This window comes from Carya illinoinensis, chromosome 4 (genome assembly GCF_018687715.1).
Source record: "Carya illinoinensis cultivar Pawnee chromosome 4, C.illinoinensisPawnee_v1, whole genome shotgun sequence".
Classification (NCBI taxonomy): Eukaryota; Viridiplantae; Streptophyta; class Magnoliopsida; order Fagales; family Juglandaceae; genus Carya; species Carya illinoinensis.
The window spans coordinates 38,388,057-38,415,404 of record NC_056755.1 but is presented as its reverse complement, the minus strand read 5'-3'; the positions used below and the strand labels follow the sequence as shown (position 1 = coordinate 38,415,404).

General features: G+C 30.3%; 1 protein-coding gene across 1 annotated transcript; it reads left to right on the top strand.

The window, feature by feature from the left end:
- Window positions 1–8,375: 8,375 nt before the first annotated feature.
- LOC122306818 (heat stress transcription factor C-1-like) lies at window positions 8,376–9,694 on the top strand. The gene is made up of 2 exons (XM_043119336.1): window positions 8,376–8,697; window positions 8,807–9,694. Exons 1-2 carry the CDS (start codon window positions 8,494–8,496, stop codon window positions 9,599–9,601), a joined length of 999 nt encoding a protein of 332 aa, XP_042975270.1. The 5' UTR covers window positions 8,376–8,493; the 3' UTR covers window positions 9,602–9,694.
- The last annotated feature ends 17,654 nt before the right edge of the window (window positions 9,695–27,348 follow it).

The window sequence follows — 27,348 nt, the reverse complement described above, 5'->3', positions numbered from 1 at the left end:
AATCTCTTTAAAAAAATTGAATTAATACGGGACCCACATGAAAAGAAAAACTAACTTTTTAATCATAGACCCTACTATTTTTTAAAACAATTGCGCGACGTTTGTATATTCTACGACTATATGTAAAATTATTCTATATATATATATATATATATATATATATATATGTATGTTTCTCGAAAAGAAATAGATATTATATATGTCTTGCTTAGAGATGTATATATATATATATATAAGACATTAAGTAGTAAAGCTAGGTCATGATCAATGTGGAAGATACGAACAAAAAGAGTCAAACATATTGTCATGGGTCTGGGTTAGAAGATAATGACATTAATTCTAAAAGAAATTAGGACAAATCTCATTAGTCTACGTAATTAGCTCATATTAGATTATCGACCGCATGCAGGGGGGACTTTGAATTAAGTAGGTTTGGGACTTTGAATAAAATAATAAAATATTAGGCAGGTAATTAATTATTGAGTAGCTAATTCCCACTAATTAGAGAGATCATTTGTGGATATAGAACATTCCATTATTTCTAGAAGTTATAACGAGCCTTCAAGCTGACTATCTGTCACTCAACTCAATCGTTGGCTTCATATATATATATATATATATATATAATTAGAATTATCAAACTACCCTATTATTTATTTATTTTTTATATATATTAGATGAAGGGATCCTAAAGAAAGGGTTCATCCTCTCCACTCAGTCGGAAGGCTCGATGGCTGAACAAATGCCTTTGTGACGTTTATCTAATTGAATGAACATACCCTCATTTGTATCCAATTACCAACCTTGTTTTAGGGTCGGTTTGGATAGCTGTACGGCTGGTTTAATCTATTTATCCAAACAGTGAAATAAACATATATATATATATATATATATATATCTCATCTCTATCTCATCTTGAGTTTTCAACAAATGCAATTAGTGTTTGACAATAAACAGTGAAAAGTGAGTGAATACTGTAAAGCACGGTCTTCTTCAATCACCCCACCCTCCTTGTTTTTTTTTTTTTTCGTCCTTTTGAATTCATCTTCAAGTCACACCTCTTCCCTTTACAGTAAGCTACTCCATTATTGTGGCAAAGTTTCATTTGCCTCTACGCTACCGCTACAGTAATATTTGCTATCACATTTTTAATACATATAATTATCTATTAAAATTTTTTATTTTATTGTAATATATAATTAGAAAAATATATTTAGAGTTTTATAAAATATAGTATAATAAATAGGTCATAAAATAATTTTGTTTAACAAATATATGTGTTCATATTTGGAAATACTGAAATAAGCACTACAAAAAAAAAGACTAGATTGGGCTATTTTTATTTCTTGCGACACTAAAATCGCCAGAAATAATCACATTTTTATTTCAGACCGAAATTAAATACTTTTTCGTGCGAGAATTGGTCGCCGCAAATAGTCTAGTCAAATTTCTCGTCTTAATAACTTAATATAGCGACCCAAATTTGCCTCAATTTCAGTCGCCGCTTAAATTGACTTATTACAGTGACTTGGAGTCGCGGTAATAAGCAATTTAAATCCCCCCTCCCCTGATTTCCCCACTTTCACCCTCTCTTTATCTCGCTGTCTTCTCATCGACGCCGGTCAGTTTCTCATGCTCTCTCTCTCTCTCTCTCTCTCTCTCTCTCTCTCTCTCTCTCTCTCTCTCTCGGATTGTAGCTTAATATTTCTCGATCTGTCACTGTCATGGAGTCCATTTCTCGCCCTTTTCTCTTTGATTTTCTTTCCGTTGGCTACCAAAAATGTTTAATAACTAGTTAATTATGATTGTAATCAAGGGATTTTCGATTTTGGGGTTTGTAATAACCAGTTTAGGCTGTTTTTCCAACCTAATTTAGTGGTTTGAGTACTGCGGTGCATGTGTGGTTCCTCATGTGGAAAAGCCAAACTCAGTTGCAAAACTGATTCTAGAATATGTTTAGGAAGATTGCTATAAAGAGATGGAATGTGTTCGTTCACCAACATTGAAGCTTCACTCTCAGTCTATGCATAAATGACACAGAGATGGCTGCATTGTACACCATATTCAAGATTTGGTAATGTAATTCTGGAATGAGCTAATTTAAGGGCCATTTGGTAGAGTTATTTTTTAAGTTTGAACAATCTTTGTATTAATTTTCATTTCGTTTTATGGTTTGGTAATCATCTTTGTATAAACTGCTGGTTCTAGAAACTTGTTTGCCATTGATATATAGAAGTTGTCAGTCATTACTCTTTATGTTTTACCGAAGGACTTCTAAGCAGTTTAACCCTTTGTTTACAGGAAATTTATATGGATTTTGTGAGTTTGTAGATTGAAGAGAATGTTTGATTGAAGCACAAACCTGCTTACTTTGGCCCCTGAACTTCACATATCTAGTCAAATTATTAGAAGAGCAGTTATAGTTGAGACTAATACTGCTGTTGTTGTTGTTATAAATTAATTGTTGGAGTAATTTGAAGGCAATTCGTCACCTTATATGAACAACATGGTGTTCACAAAAATAGGTCCTGCACAAAGAACAAAAATGGGTGATCTACTTGATGATTTCTATGATTTCAAAGAAAATAGAAGAGATATCCAAATATTAAAGGAGTTGTAAGTGAAGCATAGAGATTGTGAAGTATGGGGTTGTGTTGGTTGTTCTATGTGGAGTTTAGTTGGACTTTTGTATTGAGTATGTGTGTTGTAGGTATTGCCAAGAGGCTTATATATTGAGTAAAGTATTTTAAGTGTTGGATGGACAGATTTTATGCATTTTGAAAGTAATATGAGGTTTATATGATCATAATTTGTGTAATGGGTTTAGTTTATGGGCGCATATTTATTTAGTTGAAGAGTTGGTAAGATTTTATTTAAATGCAATGGTTTATGAATTTGAATGTACATGAGAACCATGAAGTCCAACAATTGGACAGATTTTTGCATAAATATGTTGGGTATGATAAATTATATGGAAGTGATGTATGGATTGAGTATGCATGTTTGTGTGAAAGAAGCTTATTAGTCTTTGTGAATTGTAATTGTGTTGGATTGATGTATATGTGCAACAAGTATGCTAGTATCTTTTATGAATTTAAGTTGTGTATATGGAAGATTGGAGTGGAATGATAGGAATTGGTACTAGATATTGAAGTGATGTTGGTTGGGATTTAGTTGTAGGCTTGTGAGATCAGTTTATTTTCTTTTTCCTCAGAAAATAAAGGTTTAAATGTTAAAGAACTGTGTGAGATCAATTCTGGCTGGGTTCTGCTTCCATAGTTACCAGTGGGTGAGTTCCTTAATTTTTTGTGCCCTGTTTCTGTCTATTGCATGTGTGTACTACAAACCACAAATATGCATAATGTTCTATTTTAGTATTGTGTTATGCTTGATTGTTGGTTTTCTTTTATGCGAATCACAGTCTGGGGATGGAATTCATATCTAATCCATTCATATAACATGTTTTAATCATTACTTTCATCAGTTTGATTTTCTTATAACTAGCCTGACTCCTTCACCTTCACTACCCCCTTTCTTAATTTTCTTATCTCATAATATCATTGTCAATATTAATTAAGTCTTCAAAACTCCTCTATTGACTTTATTCCTGTTTTGTCCTTCTCTCGATTTGCCTGCAGGCGTTTCTCAAGTTGAGATATGAGATCACCAAGGTTGAACGCATCTTTGTGGTGGGGAACTCTGGCAAACATTTTGAGATAATTCTAGTTAAGTGTCTTGGATTACTCGTTTAATTCCAGCATGTTTATAGCTGATTTTAGGAAACCACACACAAGTGCACATTTTGAGATAATTTTCTTGGAGTGTTTGCCAAGAACCACACAAAACACAACAATGGAGATTCGTACGTGTGATGTGAGACAAATTTAGCTACTGGAGATTCCAGTAATAGAAACAAGATTTAAAATTAACGGCAATTACGGTTTGAAATGTTAATGTTTACGGTCTGATCTTTTCACCAGTGGCAAATTAGCAAATAGTTCTCATTAATTGTGCTTACCTCATCAACTGTACTATTTAATTCCCAAATGACATTATGCTACTATAAGTTTAGCTGTGTGTATATGTTGGAGAACTAGGTACCTTGTGCAGTTTCTAATATATAATGATATGCAGTTCAGTATATATAATGTACTATGGTGATATCAATCTCTAGTTTCCAAGTGCTTAAATTTACATTCCCATATTCTATGTACTGTGGTGACTACAAAAAGTGCATCTTGATTCAACTAGTTAATAAATAGTTGAAAATATATAATCACAAAAATTAAGGAACAACACCTTCGATCTTCCACATTAATATAAAAATCATATCATCCACAAATTTTTTCTTTTATATGACCAGAATATGGGTGGAATGGAATGATTCTTTAAAGGATCTTTTTCCCAATTTTGTAGCTTTGAGATCAATGAAGGAGGTTTCTTTTGGTTTATAATATGACTTACATGCATGCACCCATTTTCTTTTGGTTTATAATAGTTTTTAGGTTTCCTAATTTTGTAGTTGCAATTTAAATTTCTGTTGGGTTTTGGAAACTAAAGAAAAATTTGTGAATCTAAATTTTTGCAGCTTTGAGATCAATGAAGGAGGTTTCCAGTTTTCAGATGAAGAGGTATACCTTTAGGTTTTGAGATGAAGAAGGCAGCTTCCATGATGATCAAGACTTGCTAAGGAAATCCTTATTATACAATAAATATGAGGAGTATACATGTAAACTTACATTGATATATTAATGTGGCATATTGGGGTGAATTTCAAATAGCACCTTTTTTTATGAATAAATGATATACCAATACATGTTGGGGGTATTTTAAATATCTATATCATGTAAACGATTAATTCATGATATTATATACTTATTAGAGAATATGTTAATCTATTACATGTGTTGGATATTGTATCTAATGGGGGACTACATATGTTTAAAAAAAAAAGAGGCTGACATGGTAAATTGTAAATCACGGAAATGCAGCATGGAAGACTTTTGTGGCGAATCATAGTACTTTTTGCGGCGACTATTTATCGCAGCAAAAACTCAATTTCATTTTAAATTAACAGGCTATGGAAAACACTTTTCCGGCGCACTATTAGATCATTAGCGGCCACAATTTGTCGCGGCTAAAAATATTATTTCCGGCCACGATAACCCACGCCGAAAACATCTTTTTCTCACTCAACAATTGCGGCACAATACCGGCGGGTAGAGAGTAGCCACAAATTGGTATTTGCAGCGACTTTTAGACTTTTGCCGCGATATTAAGTCGCCGGAAATAGTGGCTTTTGTTGTAGTGAAGCACGGCCAACTATAAAAATTATATTTTGAAAAAGTCAAAATGTTTATGGGTTTTTAAATTAATAATAGATATTATTTATTTTTAATACATTCAAAATTTTTTCCACCCAATAATTAAAAATACTTTTCAATAATTTGTGGCACCCAACGACCCACCACTTTATCAAATTTTCAAAAAATTAAAACTATTTTATCTCATCTCACTATTCAAACACATTTTTTTTACAAAATATTTTATCTTATCTCACTATCCAAATATATACTTTTTATAAACCATCTTATATATCTCACATTAGCTCAAAAATTTCACCACTATGTAAAATATCTCATCACATCTTATTTGAACTGTATAGCCAAATAATGCCTTAGTTTTATTTATGAGTATGGGTGTAACAGGTTCGGTTTTAGATAAAATTTAGGACCAAATCGGTATGTATTGATTTTGCATTTTCAAAAATTAATTACGCACTGGTTACCTTCTAAACTGGCAAATCCGGTTTTACTATTTTCGATCCGGATCGGTACGATTTGCCAGTTTTACTAATATGTAAATTTGTAAAAAAAAATCTATTTAAAAAAAAACATATATATATATACATACATGCATGCATGCATACACGGTTGATAATGTCAGATGATGATCATATATAGTAATGTTGATGGAAAGCTCAATTACTACTTCCATATATAATATTTTAGTAATCTTATTTACAACTTTAGTATATAAATTCAAATATTTTGATATTTAAGATTTTTTTTTCAATTTTTAACTGATTTTAAGTGAAAAAAAAAATATTGATGTGATTTATCAATTTTAGTTTAAAATTTTACAATTTCAGTTTATTTTTAAATTAATTTATATTATTATATATGTTATATATAATATAAAAAATATTATATATAATATTAAAAAAATAATTTAACATATATATTATATAGAACTGGTCTGGTCCGAGCCTAAAAGGCCTAGAACCAGAACCGGGCCTATTCCAGCTAGTTTTCCATTACGGAAACCGGTTCAGGCTTGTCCGATCTAGTTTTTTAATTTTTTTTACACCCTTATTTATAGGCAGTTCCACGGAGACAGAAGGTCTATCAATAGAATTGATCGATTACCACTAAATTCTTTTTTTTTTCCTTAAACATTAAGAAAAACTTTTCTTAATATTTAAGAAAAAATAAAAATAAAAAAGCACCTATCGGTGCAAATGGTCTGTGGACCAATGTCGGTCTATCTAGCATTTCTCTTTATATATATATAATATACAGAAATGATAGTCTGTCGCCCCAATATTACTGCTTCAAATGACCTCTCATCAATTTAAATTTTTTATTTAATGATTAAGGAAGTGAATTTTAGTGTATTGATGTATTTTTTTATTTTTTTAAAATATTTAAATATATTAAAAAAATATGAAAAGAATAAGAACATAAAAATAAAAATTCAAAATTGTGCAAAACGGCATGCTCAACGGTCATTATGAGCAGTAGCCTAGCATGACTCATATATACCGCTCAAGCATGACTCATATATTTTTATATATGTATATAGAGAGAGAGGCACATACATGCATATAAACTCTTGAAGAATGGATGGGTGATCTTTTCAAATAAATTATAAGCTGGTGGGGTATGTCTTGGGAAACAAGTGAAAGTACTCTATTTGTTCACAAGACAAAACAAAAAATTAAATATCCTTGTTTTCTGTTCAAAAGCTTCACATTCAGAATAGAATATATATTATTAAGAAAAAATCTACACAATCTTTTACTATTTATATAACCTTCACATATTATGTATTTTTTAATTTTTAATATTATTTTTTATCATATATTTAATATATGAATAATGAATAGAAGAATTGAATTAATTTAAAAATAATAAACTCAAAAAAAAAAATTAAAAACAATATTAAAAATTTGAGAAAAAAGTAGTGTGGTTGAAAAGTTGTGTAGCATTGTTCATAAATCACAGTAGTGATAGATCATAGAAATTAGATAAGAACTTGATAGGTTTGTTATCTACCTTTTGTAAAGAAAAACAAAGTTCAATTTGATTGTAAAGGTTTCACTGTTTTACAAATTCTTTGATATCTTGAGGATTAAAAAATTATTTGTTATCTTTTACTTGTCTTATTTTTAAATGAATTGATATCACATTATGAAATTACGAGAAAATGATAATTAAGAAGATAGAACCTCTTGAGTTGTTTCTTGGATTTGACCGATAGTTTATTTTATTTTATTTTAAATTATTACAAATGAATTTATGCATTTTTTTCAATATATATAAATATAAATATATAAAGAACTAACAGTCCCACGAGCAATAACAGTTGGGCCGACTAGCATGATCCTAAGAGGAAAATGAAGAATTTCTTAAATTTTCACTTTTCACACTATCTTTAAATTCAAAAAAAAAAAAAAAACTCTTAATTTATTACCTACACCTATCTATGGGACAAGGTAATTTTTCAGAAAATAAAACAAACTTAGGAAAATTATCATTTCTTAATATATTCAATTAAATTAGTCATATTAATTAATTTATAAAGTTAGCTCCGAATCTGCGCACGGGAGAACTGGTGAAGCACCGTTCGTTTTGAAAGGATAATGAAATGATTTATACAAGTTTTATAATAAATAATATTCGTGCAATATTTATAAAAATAGTTATATAGATACAATTATTTTTATATATTTTATTAATATGATTTGTTAAAATAATTATTTTATATTAAAAAATAAAATAATTAATTATATTAATAAAAAATATAAGAAATATTTTAAAGTGGTAGTATATAAAATTTTTATTATAAAAAAATAAATTTTAATTTAAAAAAAAACACTATTTTTATAACATTATTCAAGAAAATTATGCGATGCCTGTGCGATGACCTGTACCCTGCCCCACAAAAGAAAAAAGATAAAAAGTGGCGCCACGTGGTCCCATCACGGGACCAGTGATGGGACCAAAGGAAACTATCCGAAGCGTCATCGATGGCCCCTACTTTTTCATTTTTACTGTATATGCTCCCCTTATATATTAGTTGCCGCCTCGCCCATCTCATGTCTACGGCCACCACCCACCCACCCACACACTCTCTCTCTCTCCCCCTCCCTCCCTCATCCCCTAGGAAAGAAAGAAAAAAGTGATAAATTCGATCAGTGTTGTTTATGGAATGGAATTGAACACCATCGTCGCGCCGTTCGTCATGAAGACTTTTCACATGGTCAACGATCCGAGGACTGACATCCTGATCACCTGGGGCAGAGCTAACAACAGCTTCATCGTCCTCGACCCGTTGGAATTCTCGCGGAGGATCTTACCTGAGTATTTCAAGCACAGCAACTTCTCCAGCTTCGTTCGTCAGCTCAACACCTATGTGAGTACCAAAAAAAAAATTGGTAGCTAATGCTTGTCACTTGTTTGATTATTTGCAAGACCGTTGAAACTCTTGTATATGTATGTGTGTTGTACGTCTCTGTAATCAGGGATTCAGAAAGGTGGATACCGATAGATGGGAGTTCGCGAACGAGTGGTTTCTTCGTGGCCAGAAGCAGTTGTTGAGGAACATCGTGAGGAAAAAGCACGGTCGGATCAATTCGTCTACGCAAGTGAAACACGAAGAATTAGATGAGGACGAACTGGTCATGGAAATAGCGAGGTTGAAGGAGGAGCAGAAGGCTATGGACGAAGAGCTTCGGGGTATGAACAAGCGCTTGGAGGCCACGGAGAAACGGCCTGAGCAAATGATGGTATTCCTACGGAAAGTCGCGGAAGACCCGGATATCCTTCCACGTATGATGCTCCAGAAAGAACGGACGAGGTGGATCATTACCAGCGAGAAGAAGCGGCGGTTAATGATACCGGCGTCGTCGCCGTCTTCTTCGATAAAGACCGAGGACGAGGAGGAGGAAGGCGCCCAGGGGCTGATTTCGTCATCGCCTGAGACTGGCTTTGAAATCGGTAACCTTCGTGAACAGTCGTCTCCGGAGACTCCGACACCGGGTTGGTTGAGCCAAAGACATGAAGTTATCATGGGTCGGTCTCCGACTGCACAAGAGCCTTTTGGCTACGTCTCTTTTGACAGTCCGTTTATCTCGGCGTCATCAGCCACTACCGGAATTGGAAATAGTCCGGCGTTGTCGCCGCCGGAAAGGAGTATCTCGGGGTATGGGAATGGTAGCAATAGTAGTACGGTAGTAAGCTTTTTCACAGAAATGGGGGCCGGGAGTCCACCACCGCCTTATCCGTTTTCTCTGTTAGGGGGTGGCTTTCAGCTATAGACTGTAGTAGCTCCAAAGATTTATCTTCGATACTATCTTTGTTTTAATATAAAATAATAATAATAATAATAATAATAATAGGATTAATAACTAGCCATTTTATATCCCTTTAGGGTTTGGAAACTCATTTTATTTTATTATTATAATTTTTTTAATATTTTAAAATAATAATATTATTAAAAAATAATATTTTATTTAACTTTCATATAAAATCATCTTTATCTTACTATCTAAATTACCTTTTAATTCATTTTTAGTGGTTTTGTATACGTACGCTACATACTATATTATTATTTATATTTTTTAAAAATTATTGTATTCGAGATAGATATATCAAATAAATTTAAATTATTTAGTTATATACAAATAGATTTTTTAGATAATAATAAATACACAAAAAGACTTACTGATCGGAACAAAAATGAGAGGTGCTTTGTACACGTTTTTACATAAAATTTACATAAGCAGAAAATTTTCATAACAATATGCAAACATGATGCGCTAAAATTAAGAGTAGGGTCTCGTTTGTTTTCAGAGATGATATAAGATAAAATTTTTTGAGATATATTGAAATGAGATAATATGAGATTAGATGAAATATGTATTTGTCTTTAGAGATGAGATAAGATAAACTTTTTTTAGATATGTTGAGATGTGATGAGATAAGATCAGATTAGATGAAATATGTGTTTGTTTTTAGAGATGAGATGAGATTAGGGTGACTTTGTTATAATTAGTAATATGATAAGACCCACAAGTACTTATAGTACTTTTTATAATATTTTATTTATTTATCAATGCTTTTTTTTCTACTACTTCCTTTATTTATTTATTTACCAATGATGTATTTTTTTTCGCTGATTTTTTTTTTTAACTAAGAGAAACTATTTGGTCTTTTTTTTAGTTGCTTCATTTGTTTATTTATTTATCAATGATGTATTTTATTTTTGTTGCTTCCTTTTTTATTAACCATTTGGTCAAATTTTTTTTTTTTTTTTTTTCTGCTTATTTTGTTTATTTATTTACAAATGGTGATTTTTTTTTTGCTGCTTCCTTTTTTTTAACCATTTGGTCTTTTTTTTTTTTTTTGCTGCTTCCTTTATTTATTTATTTACCAATGATGATTTTTTTTCTACTTCCTTTTTTTTAACCATTTTGTTTTTTTTTTTTTTTTGGCTACTTCTTTTATTTATTTATTTACTAATGATGTAATTATTTTTAGATAAAAACTTGAGATCTTTTGAGATGAAAACTTGAGAAAAAGCTTAAGATCTTTTGAGATGAAACGTGAGAAGAAACTTGAGATTTTTTGAAATGAAAATTGGTAGATCAAAATATGTATTTGTTTTTGTAAAACTTTTGACAGTACAAAAACTTTAAAAAATTTTCAAAATTTTAGTTTTTAATCGCGAAAATAAACGAGACCTAATACTACTAATTATTCTAGTTGTCATCATTCTCTCATCTATAGGTGTAAAATCGGATCAAACTTTTTTTCAATCCGATTCAGAATTTAGAAATTCAAGTGAATTCTAACGGTTAAAATGAGTTCGGACGGATAGAAATCCGATTACAACTGGATACCCGTAATGGGATCCTATTTTTTAAAAATTATGGATTAGATTGCTTAATCAACTTCTTCAATATTTATAATATTATTGCCATGAGTTAGTCTACATAGTCTCCAATGCTTATACAAACATATGTAATTATATTTTAAAAAAAAAAATTAAAATTATAATAATATATTTTTTTTAAATAATAACTTTTTTTTCTTTTACTCTTATTTATCAATAAAATTATATACACAATCTCCTACTCAAAATTCAAATAAAATTTCTCCATTGTCATTATTATCTACCAAGGATTGGTAACAGATACATTGTAACTTCAGAACTACCGTAGTTATAGAAGCGGAGGAAAATGACAAAACCATTTGGAATCCCTTCGGATGTAAGTAAGTTGATAGACCGTACAAGAAAAAGAAATATCAGAGTCAAGAGTGATGAGAGAGAGAGAGAGAGAGAGGAGTTTATGGCGGTTGAGATTCATGACAATTTCAGTCATTGGAGGCAGAGGAGAGTAAAGGTTCTTATCCTAAATTCATGAGGAAAAGGTGATAAAAGAATTTTTTTTAAAAAGTGAAAAGGGTTATTTTTTTAATAAATATATTTAAAAAGTGTTAAAAATATAATTTTTTTAAAAAATGTACAGGATATGTTACAATTCACGAATTCCGATCTAAATCAGATATCCATTTAAATAAAAGTACAATATGTTATATGATCTGTTAATTTAATACGAATATGATACGATAATAATAAATTAAGATTTAATTTTAACGAGTTCGGATCAAAACAGGTTGACTTGTTAAGATAAAATTACTTAACTGGTTGATAACTTGACTCGTTATAATACATTAAGAAATATTTAATCCATTTACATAAATAGTTTGAAACATGTCATATTATATCGTATTAACCTATTTTATAATATTTACTAATGGATCAAAACAAGTTAACAAGACACGACTTGTTATGTTAATAGGTCGTGTTAGGGTTTGACATTTTGACACGATAAGATTAACTGGTCGGATTAGGATTGATCTTATATATATTTTGACACAACACGAATACGACCCATTAACACGATTTAGCACTCTTACGCTCGGGGTTATTATTGGATTTATCCATGTGGATATCAACCCAATTTTAAGGGCCAAACCCAGATGTGGTTGCACAGATTTACTCTCATCATCACAAGATATAATATTAGATCTTTAGAAACTATTTATTTTATTTCATTTATGAAGTTATCATATAATATTACATCATAAAATGATGAAAAGATAATGAAAAAATAGACGAGCAATAAATTTTTTCTTAAAATTGGGAAAGAGAAGTAATGTTCTTTTAATTTTACTTTATTACCTTTAATCATACCAATAAAAGAAAGTGTCACTTAAAATTTGTCAATTTAATATTAAAAAATGATATTTGTAATTGTGGTTGTGCAAGTGTCGTGCAGTTTTTTTTTAAAAAATAAATTAATATAGAATTTACATAAGAAAAACTAACTTTTTAATTATAAATTTTATTTTTTTTAAAATAATTATACAATATTTACACATTCTACTTATAACATTAGTCTTTTAACATATAAGACAAAATCACATTTCACAATTGAAAAAATGTTGACACAAAAGGTGGGCCAAAGGTCCCGTCACCACCCCATATTCCATACCCTACTTCAGATGGCATTTTTGTTTTTTCTTCTACCAGACAATGCCAAAGCTCGTGAATCATTTTTTAACATTACGTATGTGATGCCATAAAAACAAGAATGATAATAATAAAACTAAGATCAAGGACAACGTTACTGTTGACTGTGTTAATTTCTTTTTATGATGTTATATATAATTTTAGAGTGTATATTTTCTATATATTCTCTTTAAAGAAAATAAAAGTCATCATTAAAAATATATATTTTTTTATAAAAATCTCATATTTATTTATTTTTTTTAAAGGAAGTACACGAGAATTATACACTTCCTGACTGTAAGATTTCATTTCATTTCATCTCATTTCATTTTATTATATCACATCTTAAGGTCCAAACACCATTTTAATTTCAAATTTGTAATTTTTTTATTTAATAATTAACTAATCATTATAATTTTTTTTAAACTTTCAAATAAAATATAAAAAATAAATCAATTTTTTCAACCTTTTAAATGGGTTATTGAAATAAAATTTAAATAGATTATTACAGTTTGATTTTGGATTAAGAAGGTTACCCCGTTTATTAATTATGTTTTAATAGGTCAACTCATTTTGATCCGAATCCTTTTATATCAAACTTAAATCCTTTAAATTTGTATCATGTTTATGTTGATTTTACGGCTTATGTTATATATTGTGACGCTTACTTAGGACAAGAGATTTCTTTAAATGTTAATGTCCAACTTCAATTTGTAAATATTTTTATATGGGATTTATAATCAGAATTATAATCTTTACTAAATATCTTATTTTTATACAACTGTTTTTTTAATCGAGATTTACTCAAGTCTTTATTCGACTTTGTTAACTTCAAATAAGATACAAAAATATATAAATATAAACATAAAATCAACCATACAATAGTAGCAATTATTGATCCTTCAAAAATGGATAGTAATAAATATTGATTCATGTCAATCTTTTATATTTCGATAAGGAAAATACTCTAATCATAAAGAGATTACATAAAAATAATTTTACAAACTGATACAGTTTGATGTAGTTCATTAGATTATAAAATTTTTTTTTATTACAAAATAGATCTAACGGATTAGATAAAACTAAGTCAGTTTGATTATACAGTTCAGATAAGATGTGATGATATGTTTTGTTGAAATTTGAATAAAATATTATTATAATATAATTTTTTAATATTAATTTTATTTTAAATTTAAAAAGATTGAATTATTTATTATATTTTATATAAAAATTAAAAAAATTATAATAATTAAATAAAATGTGATAATTTAGTATTTAATAACAAAATAGGCATAATTTATTTGGATCTACTCTCACTGAAGATGTAGTACGGGAGACAAGATATTTTTTTTCTCTTTTTCTTTACTTTTTTTTATATTATTTTTATAAATAATATTATATATAATTATAGAATATGTAAATATTATACAATCATTTTAAAAAAGAGTAAAATTTATGATTAAAAAAATTAATTTTTTTATTTAAATCTCATATTAATTTATTTTATTCAAAAAGACTGTACAAAAATATGACCATGACTATAAATATTATTTATCGTTTATATCCATAAACATTAAAAAAAAAAAAAACCAAAAAAGAAATTCACCTGATCTTTTAAAGTGGGGCCTGCCATTGGACGCATGCAGTAAGAAATTGAAAAACTTGAAAATTTAAAGTGCGGCCCAGAGTGAATTCTAGAAAGATTGGTGGGCCCCGACTCCCGTGTGTCGTGTGTGCTTGCGTGGTGTGGGTCGAAGGCATCTCTTTCGGATGGGGACCAATCCTCGGCTCCTGCGACCACGTGGTGGAAGACACGTGTTCATTTCCTAATGCCCCACTTTTTCTGCTGTTACAAAAAAGAAAAATGCTGTTTTTTTAAGCTGTTGACTTCAGCCTCGATAAATTAACTAGATCTGTCAACCTTCTTTTAGTATTAAGATCACCGTAATTGTAAGAAGAGGAATGATGCATCGAGTCAGGAGTATTTAAGCATCTCCTAAATTATTTTTAAAAAATTAATAAATACGAGATTTATATAAAAAAAATTAATTTTTTAAAATATAAATTTTATTTTCTTTTTAAAATGATTATACGATTTTAAAATTATATATGATATTATTCTGTTAAATAATACATTACTTTTAATTGTAGAGTGAGATAATTTAAATATATCATATATATATATATATATATAGCTCACCAATAATTATGTACCATATGATGTGGGGGAAAAAGTGACACATGATGGAGCTGATGAAGGTCATTGTCTTTTCATAAGGTATATGGACTATAATCTGGTTCCATTAGGGCACTTTTATTTATTCCTTTATTTATATGTGGTCCCAGATTACCCACGTTAATTAGATCACATTAATAGCATCAAAATAATAAAATATCATGAGAAGGCATTGGGATAATGGGATTACTCTAATATTAAAAGCTAATTTTGGATATGTGAACACGATGTGTAGTCAATGAACATGTGGGTGCTGGCCAATAAATTAGCTTCTTCTTGTTGTTGATTTATTGGCAGGTAACTTTTTAATTTTTATATGCTTAATTAAACAGAAATAATATAGTTTAGGTCTCGTTTGAACAGTGAGATGAGATAATCTGTAAATAATAGTAAAATAATTTGTAAATAGTAATGAAAATTGTTTGAGTATATGTTTTATAAGATTTTGGAAAAGAGAAGTGAAAAAAAGTGAATACAAATATTATAAAAGTAAAATAGTATTATAATATTATTTTTTAATATTATTTTTATTTTAAAATTTTAAAAAATTGAATTATTTTTTGTGTTTTGTTTAAAAGTTTGAGATGAAAAAATTTAAAATTTAAAATTTAAAAATATTTATAGTTATGATGTTTGGATATTGAGATAAAATAAAAAGAGATAAGATGAGTTGAAATATTTTTATTGTCCAAATCAGGTCTAACACCCATTATGTAGGTTCAAAACTTCAGATGTCTCGTTTGATTTATTTATTTAGTTGTTTTTATGATATTAGGGGATTTGGGAGAGTGGGATTGATCCCTATATCTCTATTTTGGAGGCTAAGTATCATGCCATCACCCCCCCCCCACAGGCCTTTGACACGTCTTATTTTTCTTGATTAATTTACATTCTTCACTTTTTTGGTCAAAGACTTAACTTTCTGCTACATTTCGTTTTTTATGCCCAAAATAACATTATCATGCAATTAATTGAGTGTTGTATCATATTAACAAATAAATAAGAAAAAAAAATGTTATATTAATACTTACCATCCATAGTCCCACTCCTATCTTACCCATTTTTTTTTTTTCTTCTAAGCAAGTTGTTTCATTGATAAAAATTAAAGGATACAAGATTCAATGGAGTAAGAGTCATCAACAAACATCCTAAAATAAACAAAATACAATACCAGTGAAAAAAAAGGAACATCTGAAATCAAAATTGGCTCTCACCTATTTCTCACTAAGGAGAATGCCGCTTGAGGCAGTTTTGAATAGTCTAATAAACAGACTATTAAATTGTGACTTTTAGTCGCAGCATGAAGGTGTGTGCTGCAGCTTACTTGTCTTGGACTGGCTGTAGAAAACTTTCACGCCCACTTCATCTTTATCATTGGTTATGAAAAGTGGAAATATAAGAATATAGCAACCGAAAGGTGTGCTGATACACCGAAAAAGAATCATCACTGTCTGCAGTGGTACGTGTAGATCACGTGCCACACTAGGAAGGGAGCCGGTGGTCGGGCTTGGGTGGACCGAGGTCGTTGATCTCAGTGAAGCCGCACATGACGCTGGCTGAGGCTTGCTGGCACGGAAGCGCTTGAAGTTCACACACGGTATAGACCGCGCGTGAGATTCACGCACCACTCTTTTGAAAAAATTTCTTCCACCATCCGACATATTGGTGGTTGTAGAAATTGCTGGCATGACATGTGACGGTTGAAGGTGTGAGGTAGGCAAGAGATCAAGAGATCGGCATTTCTTTATGCTATGAAAGGAAAAACACGAAAAAATAGATTAAAAAAACTATATACTACACCGACCAACGCTGAACAGGAGGAGAGAAGGTGGAACCGAAGCTTCAACCCCCCTCTAGGTGGAAACAAGGTAGTGCTTTTGATGCCGACGGTATTTGGGTAGAATGAAAGGAGTCTAGAGAAAAAAAGTTTTTTCGGTGCTATATCGTTTCAAGATGAAAGACCACTCCTATCGTACTTCATTGGTATGCCATTGTTTTTAAACTAATGGATTTATTGTTTTATTTATTTTAACAATAACTAATTTAATAACTAATACGTAATGCTACATGTATCAGTAAATAATAAAAATGAGATGAAAATATAATATATTACGTAACTGAGTAAGTAAATCTCAAACACGTAAATTGATTGTCTTTTATTAAAGACGTCAATTAATTTAAAAAGATCCAAATATTACTTTAACAATAACATGGGAAGTACACCCATGCAATTAACAGTTGAGATTGGGTCGATACTTATAATATCTATCTGTTGAATGGAATAGTAGCACAAATATCACATCAGAGAGAGTTTGCCGCACGGTCGGCCCAGTACATTCCGTATAGTTATTAATATATATTAAAAAAATATAATAATATATTTATCTAAATATATAGTTATAGATTTAATACCGATATTACAACTAATAAATATATTAATAGTATTGCTAATATACTATATATTAGTAATAAATTAATAATACTATATTAAATAATATTTTATGTAGTTATAGTAATTTAATATTAATATATTAAGCTAATTATACTAATACTATTATAAATTTATACATATATTATAATTTATACTATAACTCTTATAATATGTTAATATATTAAAATATATAGTAGTATATATTATATTTATACATTAAATAAGATAATATTTATGTAATATTGTGATATATTAATAATTAATTATATATAATTATTTAAATAAATAATATATAAATAATAAAATATGTATATTTTTTCATTCAATTTGATCTGGAGTGAAAAATCCCTAGACTAAAATCGGATTGAATGAATTTGATCCTATAAAAATTGAACCAAACCGGCCATTTTTATATGATCAAATTCGATCGAATTCACCTCATTTTTATAAGATCAATTCCTCCTGTTGGAACCGGCCGAATGTCACCCCTAAGCGAGACCAATTAAAGAACTACTACCGGATCGACCTTATCAAACAGTTTATTAGTTGGGATATATGCGTACAGCTAATTAATTAATTATTTCCAATTGCAGCGTTTAAACGATCCAGCTGTGTGTGTAGAGGTTGGGCAATGATTTAAATTTTAATGGCCCATTTGTGCTGCTTCTATATATATATATTAAAGGTCCACTGGGCCCTGTCAGGCCCTGAACATTTCAGTGTGATTACTTCAACCATGGCTGCCTCCATTCAGCATTCGTGATGCTTTCGGCTCGGGGTGTTCATCCGGGTTCCAACCCGGGAATCCGGGTAGACCCAAACCGGAACCCGGATTTCAAATCTGGGCCGGAACCCGGATCGGGTTAGCCCGGGTCAGAAATGGGCCGGAACCCGGATAAATCCGGATTTTTCAAAACCCGGATTCCGGGTTCCGGATTAAACCCGGTTTTTTTTTTTTTTTTTTTTAAGCCCATATATAAAAAACCTAAATGTACATCCAATATTTTCACATGTGGATCTGATTTTTTTATAAAAAACAAAAGAATAAATTTGATTGTCTTTAGAGGATGAAAAATATCAACTACTATATCAAAGTTCCACTTAATTTGCCTCTAATAAAAATGCATGTAAAACCAAAAAAAATTCCAATATTCTTCTATGCAAAGTATGCATGCATTACAATACAATCCATTGCATATTATATTATTTGTTATTTATACATTACATTACAAAATACTAAATTTCAATATATGAAATACAAAATCAGTGATTTAATTTCCATATTATCAAATATGTAGGCCAATGCTAATGCAGCCATGAAGCGTGCCATTTTTGATACTGATGAAGAACAAAGATGAACTAAGGCAGGAACTCCCCCTTCTTCCACTATATGGAGTGCATTACCAGGATTGAAAGCAAGGTTCCACAGAGCTCCTATAGCTGTTTCATGGACATCCTGGAAGGAAAATATCAATTAAGGCAAATTTATGCCATACTAGTTCTTAAAGAAGAGGTTAAAAAGAATTTTTTTTGCAGGGACATGGATTATTAAGAAGAGGAAATGCTTGCCTCAGCTTCAAAGCTGGGTTGATTTCATTATCGAATACTGTCATATTAAAAGCCATCCCAAACCAAAACCATGCATGCACGTACCTGTAAAATGGGGAATTATATCTATGATTTTTATTGATGAACATCGTGTTTTCCAAGGTTTTTGCTGTGCATGGAGCTTGTCATGAAGGGAAACTAAGGATAAAAGATGGAGTAAAAAGTGCAGAGGACAACAAATGCATGTGGGCATAATTCATAACCTCGACACATAGGCAACTAATTCATAACCTACCCTGTGTTTTCTTTGGGTGGGGGTCGATCTTCACTCATTTTCTCTATATATGAAACTCAAGGTAAAGCATATTGACGATGCAGTGTCAGTTTATCAATCCAGAGTGGGTGCACACATACCTATGTAACACATTATACACTCAATGACCTGTTATCCTCACAAAAGAAATCATACACTACAATAATTTTTATTAGTTATTTTATAAAAATCCTCTCCGTTTAAAATAAGATTATTTAAAAAATTGTATACACTACAACAACCTGCAACCTATTTTCATTCATTAATATAATATACAAAAATTCCCAAACACATGCAGTTACAGACACTGATCCTTAGCAAATATAGCATACAGATCAATAAAGTATGAGAGAGGAGACCCATACACAGCTTTTTGAGTCACCATTTAACAGTCCAACCCTCATCTTCCTAACTCGATAGATCCACTTCAGTCTTCTTCCACTTCACGTCTTCTCTGTTCCTTGCCCCCCCCCCCCCCCCCCATCACTTACTTCCATGAGAAATAACACAAGAAAAATCATATTCAACAAGTTCCAAGCACAATAAGGAGACCCAGTTCACCGAAACACCAGATCTACCCAAATTTACATTCATTGTTTACAGATCGGGAGAGAGACTTACCAATTTTAGTGAAGATACTTTATGGCATGTTGTAAATGCATTTCCACTACCAATTTCTCACTAAACTAAACACTAGTACTGTCAAACAAATCACGTTTTTAAAGAAATTAAATTATATATCATGAAGAACTTGATTAAAGTAACATCATTGAGATTAGAAAAAGAAACCTGCAAAACTTGCTGTAGGAAGCAAAATTGTGTGCTTCAGCACCACAGTTCTCTGCCTGCTAAATGCTACATGCAAAACTTGCTGTAGGAAGCACAAATATTTATAACCCTAAAAGATTCGATAGTGGAGTAACAGAGAGTAGATTGTACATGAATATCAATCAAATGAGCCGCACTCACACACACCTTCAACCAGAAGCTTCACTCGTTCAAACACTATGACAGTGAGAGCACGAGCTTCATTGATATTTTCAAGACAGGCAACCACAAACCTGTATACGATATGTAAAACTTTGTCACAACAACAGAATCAAATCAGACCCAAATCAACAAAAATGAAGGAACCCTAGATTTGGGCATAAAACACGAAGAAATGAAAACAAAGCAGACCCAAATCAACAAAGTACTCAAAAGGAAAAAAACCCTAAAAAAACTACTGCAGATCGAACTTGAACCGAAATGGCTAGCACAGATTCGACCCTAAAAATGCCATAAAAAAAAAGGATACATGCAGATCTAACGTAAATAGAAGATCTAAAAAACTTGAGAAAAAAAAAACACCCAATGTTTAACAAAAAATAGCAAATCTACATTCTTTGTTGGGTCAGTCGATCGATCGAGAGAGAGAGAGAGAGAGAGAGAGAGAAGAGAGACTACCGATCTTAGATTCTAGTGGTGGCGGCGAGAGAATAAACGGCAGCAAAACTAGGGTTCCATTCGTCGAGCTCGGATGAGAGAGAGAGAGAGAGAGAGAGAGAGAGAGAGAGAGAGAGAGAGAGAGAGAGAGAGAGAGAGAGAGAGAGAGAGAGAGAGAGAGAGAGAGAGAGGAGTAGAGAGTTAAGAAGTCTGAAATGAGAGAATTTTTGTTTTTAACGTAAAAGCCGGGTACCGGGGTTTAAATCTGGTACCCGGGTGGAATACCCATAACCGGCCCGGATTGGGCCGGTTTTAAAAATGCGAATTTCGGCCCGGATCAAATTCGGGCCGAAATCCATAACCGGACACCCGGTTATCCGGGTTCTGGGCTGGGCCGGATAAAATCCGGCCCATATGAATAGTCTTACTTTCGGCCATGCCATAAATTCATAGAGCTTATTTCTATTTGCAAATCGGTATGGATATGGGTCACAATTCATATTTGTGAGTTGTATTTGTGTCGATGATTATATCATGTTAAGTCAAGAATATTAGATTATATAGATAAACTAAAACACGATCCTTTTAATTAAATGAGTCAAATCTTACAATCCTGACATGATTCATATAAATAAAAGGAAAATATTAAGACCATCGCTGAGCATTTTTTTTTCTTTTTCTTAATGATTAAGAAAAAATTGTTTAATATTAATATAAATTTTTTATATTTTTTTAAAATATTTAAAAGTATTAAAAATGATTTGAAAACAATAAACAATTTTTTTTTTAAGCCTAACGGTAGTGGGAGCCACCAGCAATAAGTGTAGCATCGTCCTAAATAAAATGTGACACAATACGATCCATTTAATAATTTTGGAACAATCCATTTAACCTATTTTAATTTGTTCAATTCTTTAATCGTGTCTTATCAAATCAATCTATTTTTATCCAAATCCAATTATAATAAACTCAAATCTATTAATTTGATGTCATATTCGTATTGAGTTCAAGGATCGTGTCATGTATTGCAACCTTAAGTATAGTGTTAAATATTTTAACATAAACATTAATAAACGGATCTTCAATTTTCTATGATCCATAATAATAAAATAATGATAAATAAACATGTACATTTTCTCATATGATTGATGAAGAAATTACTCTGACTGTTAGAGAAGGATCACTCTAACAAATTTACTTCCGGGTGTCTCCCGATTACTAGAGGCACAATGATGTTATAGGTGAGAATCCTTTAACCCATCAGTATTATTTATAGATTTTCGACTATCATGAAATCTAAAAACTTTGTGTCTCACTATGATTAGGTATAGATGTACTCTAATCCCACTATAACTCATTTAAATTAAATGATAAAATTGAATTAATCTAAACCCATTAGATATAGGTGTGTGAGACATAGTGTTTAAATAAAACTCTTACATTCTCCCACTTGGCTCATATGGCCATAAAATAATAATTTTCCGTTCATGAGTTTATTATAAGAAATTAATCATACTGCGCAAATTCATTTCTAGAAAAATTTTCTTAGCTCCAAATATATTGCACGAGTTTCATAATATCAACGTCAAATCAGCTACCAATGCGAATCATGGCGGTCCTCTATTATAAAACCAACAAATTCCCTTTCATGTACCACAACACCATTAACTAATTTAATACGATCTTTAATTGGAACAATTAAGGCTAATTCCTTGATGCCTTGGGTTTCAATTCATGTCTATTATAGACATTATCTTGTCGTTATTCATCCATATCATTTAATATGCATATAAAGTGGAAAAAGTAGAAAACAAAAACAACCATAATAGATATCTTTCAATGTCCAGTAACAAAATACTTGGCATATGAATGATTCTGTAACATGTTCACATTATGGGTATAAGCATAGAACCCATCTTTTCAATATGTTCTTTAAATTATAATTATTAACACACTATTTATATAGACATATTTGTTTATGCACTTTCCCCTTAACACTTAAGTATTTAAAATTTCATTAAATACTCATCATTCGGAAAAAAAAAAAAAATACTTTGAGGCATTCTTGTCATACATTCTTAGCGGCTTGACTACAAGTCAACAATTCAAAGTTCTAAGATAAATTTCCTTAGTCAGATACCATACACTGTGGCCTCAACGCATACTACAAATTCAGTTTTTATTACACATGAAGAAGCAGTAAGAGATTTGCCTAATACTTTTCTATAAAATAACGCTATTAGATAGCAAAATATATAACCATAACTGTATATTCCATCATTAAGGTAATCTTAAAAATTAGGGTTTGAATATCCATTTACCTTAAGAGTATCAATTCTTCTTAAGACAACAATACAGTTTTTAATTTCTTGTAAATAACTTTACACTCTTTTCATAGCTTTGGATCAAACATTCTTGGGTTACTTTGGCAACAACCAAGGATGCCGACCGAGAAACTGATATTCAACCTTATGCAAGTTTGTGCAATAATAAAATTTCTTATAACATCTACATAAAGAATTTATTTTTTTAAAGTATCCATTGACCAATATTCTTCATACAAAATCTTTTAAAATTTTATGCAACTATACTGAGACAATCCTAATAGTCATCGTCTTGGTATTAAATTCAAATCAAATTACGAAAGATGTCTCATTCATAAATTTCATTTTTAAAGTTATTTAGATACATAACTTTAATGCCATACTACAAACTATAATTCATACTTGCCTAAAGTCATATACATGCATGACCAAAATTGCAAATATACTCTAATTGATTTACGGGTATATACATTAACAATAAATATTTTTATTAATCCCAAAATAGTATTGGTGTTATAAAATTTCAGATACCAATTTTCAAGAAATCTGTTACATTTTCTAAGTAATCCTTTTGTTCATTTTTTGTAGACTTCATACTTTCAGTACTCTACAATTATTTTTACATCTATTTGATGTAACTCTAGACCATAATGAGTTACTAATGTAGTAATGTTATAGTGATCCTCAATGAGGTCTTTTAGATTTAATAGAAAATTTCTTTGATCAATGCTCGTTTTTTAGTGAAATCCTTAATTATAAGTTTAACTTTATATCATTCAACATTGCCCTAAAAGTCAAGATTTTGTCTCCAAGACCCATTTCCATTTGACTTTTCATACATTTAAGACAATTTAGATGAAATTACAGACTTTACATTGATTCATAGATTTTAATCACTCTTTTATGTATCGATCTATTATAGAATCATCTATTTATATAATTTGTGAAAATATATGTAAAATTTTATTTGTTTCTATATCACATTCAAATTTTGAATATGCACCACGTAGCTTAACCAAATAGCAAATCAAGAAAATTATATGAGGTTACCTGTTCTGATGTCTCTATGGCCAATTGGTCAGTAATGTTTCTTTGATGAGATGGATGATCATTTGTTTGTTATTATATATTATTATTAAGATAATCATAAAAGGAAACTACAAGAATTTTCAAAAGTACAAGAATGCACTTCACGACAATCATATCTCTAGTTTTCATACTCCCACTAATTTTGCCAACCATAAGAAATTTGACATTTCAATTTTCTCAAATTCAGTAGAAACAATGCATTCTAAATCATTTGAATCTCTCTTAATAATCAGTAATGATAATATATCCAACAATTATTATGGGATTTAACTTTCTTTCATTTGGGTTAAAATGTATTACTTTAATTTGACTATCTATACATGTATATCAATCCATAACTCAAAATTAAATCATTAAGGGCTACATTACTAAGAACATGATATAAATTTTACACTATTATTTTTATAAGTTTTACTACATTTTTCAAGAAATTAACAAAATAGGTCAGAATTATAGCCCAACTCTTAATATTTTCATGATACTACTTCAATCTAATTTAATGATTTTTACATTTCTATCTGACTGCAATTCCTCCCTGTGAGAAGTACTACAAGAATTACTAATGGCTTGAGACTTCTCATGTAGTAGATAGATATATTCATATCATGAAAATCATATATAAATGTAATGAAATACTTATATAAAATATTATAGAGAAAAAGATTTTTATGTGTCTATATGCATTGTCTCAATAAACTCTCTATTCCTTGTACAATCTTTTCTTGATATGTTTGATTTGCTTTACTTTTATATAAATCAATAGACATCCTGAGATTAGAAAATCTAAATGCGAAAAATATTTTATTTACTAACCTTTATAATTTTTCTTGGAAATATTCTCCAAACTTTTATGCCACAAATTATGTTTCAAATTCTATGCCATAAATTGTAAAAGTTTTTCGTAAATCATTTTTCTTTTGGTTCCTGTACATACCTCTTAAGTGAAAAAACTTTTAACAAAACATTATTATGAAGGCATGACAAATAAAACTTTATTGGAAGAAAAAATGGAACAACATAAATGGTATTTTGAAAAAAATTGAAATTTGAACATTTGTATTGGAGTTCAACAACTGAAATAAGTTTCAACATTTGTAGAGCGTGTGTGACGCCCCTAAATTTCGTTTAGGATCGGACGGACATTTGAAGCGTCGAGACATGCAATACAAGGTTACCTGCCCCCGTTCATGACATATAAGATGCAATATTCCTAACATGCATATAACAATATGCAATATTTGCAGCGGATAAATTTTTCCTTTAGCAATACTATGCACCAAATTGAAAATATCCCAAATGCTTAAAACATACTTCATACATAAAAATCAATTGAACAACTAAGATCACAACACTAGTCCAAAATGGTTATGATTAAAAAAGTACTAGAGATGCAACTCAATCGTACAATTAGTAATTTACGTTAATTACTATATTAATATTGATGTCGCACCGTCGTTTAGTTAACTGTGTCTAGTTGATCAGCTCCTGATTCTCTTTCAGGTCTTGTAACAAGATCTACCATTCGGGGGGAATGGTAGTTGGGACTACCAAAGTGAGATTTGATTACAAATCTCAGTAAGTTAACAAAAAACTTCCACACAAACTAATGATGCATGGATGACAGTAAAAGCATAAATGCATAATCAAATTCATAAGTAATTAAAGCATAACTTGGCGTACAACATAGCATAATTGACATAACTTAAATTGAAACATGAACTGAACTTGACTTGACATGAACTTGATCTGAAACTTGACTTAGCATGAACTTACTTTGAAACTTGAATTAACATGAAAAATACATACTCCACAGTTGTTGTGGCCCCATGTATTCTACGTGTAAATATATACTCCACAGTTGTTATGGCCCTATGTATTTTATACAAACTTGACTTAACATGAAAAATATATACTCCACAGTTGTTGTGGCCCCATGTATTCTACGTGTAAATACATACTCCACAGTTGTTGTGACCCCATGAATTCTACGGAAACTTATTCTTTAATTGCTTAAATACATACTCCACAGTTGTTGTGGCCCCATGTATTCTACGTGTCGCAATTGCTGTGTCTCACGTAGTGTATGCATCACAATTGCCGTGACCCCATACATAAGTAATCAAGATGAAACGTGACTGGAATACGAAATGACTGAAGCCCTGACGTAACATAACGTGACTTGAACATAACTTGAAATACATGACCAACTTGAGATAGAAACATTTCGTAACATGGCATAACATATAATAGACAACATATTTAACATGACATACTTGCAACAGTGAATATTACATGACTTGACATACATGTAATAGATGACATACTTAGCATGACGTACTTGTAAGGTACAGTAATACATGACAGAATATATTATGTAACAAATAAAAATTGATGACGGAATAAATTCTATATAATAGACAATTACGTGATAACCTGGCATGACATGACATATATGATAACACACATACATACACTGTAGTTCCTTTACTTAGCACACATACACAGTAGACTGCTAGTAAGTTAAAAGCTAACTTACCTCGATCTCCGCGTTTTTTATAAAACCTTAAGCGCGATCACGAGGAACTGTAATTAGTGATTCTAAAAGTTAGCATTAAATCACTAATAAATTAAAATATGAAAGATACTAACTTAAAGAGTAAAATTTCCATTTTACTCTCTGCATGTAGGAAAATGACCGTTTTACCCATAATTTAAGGATTTTGCATACTAAGTCCAGATGTCACCAAAATTTACATACCTCATGTAAATTTTATCCTCAATTCAAATATCAATTTAGAAAAATTTAAAACTAATCACAACTATTAAAACTCCATAGGGCCGAAATTCTCATATGCTATTTCCATTGATTTTTGTTTTCTAACTTGTTTTGATCAACCTTTTGATCTATGACTTATAAAATATGATCTCCAAACCAAACCATCACATGGTTTAAAAAGATGTCCTAAAATATATATAAGCTTCTAATTCAAGATCACATGGTTAGAAATTAACCAAAATATAAATTTAGCCAAGAACATCCACACTTTGGCTTATCTAAATATCTCTTTGCATAAAATTTCATATCTTTGAAACTAACATCAAATATCTTCAAAATAATAAT

Bases quoted from the DNA above. Each gene is read 5' to 3' on its own strand.
- LOC122306818 (XM_043119336.1), top strand. From the start codon at position 8,494: ATGGAATTGAACACCATCGTCGCGCCGTTCGTCATGAAGACTTTTCAC. The intron at 8,698-8,806 runs GTGAGTACCAAA...CTCTGTAATCAG, and splicing joins TTCGTCAGCTCAACACCTAT to GGATTCAGAAAGGTGGATAC.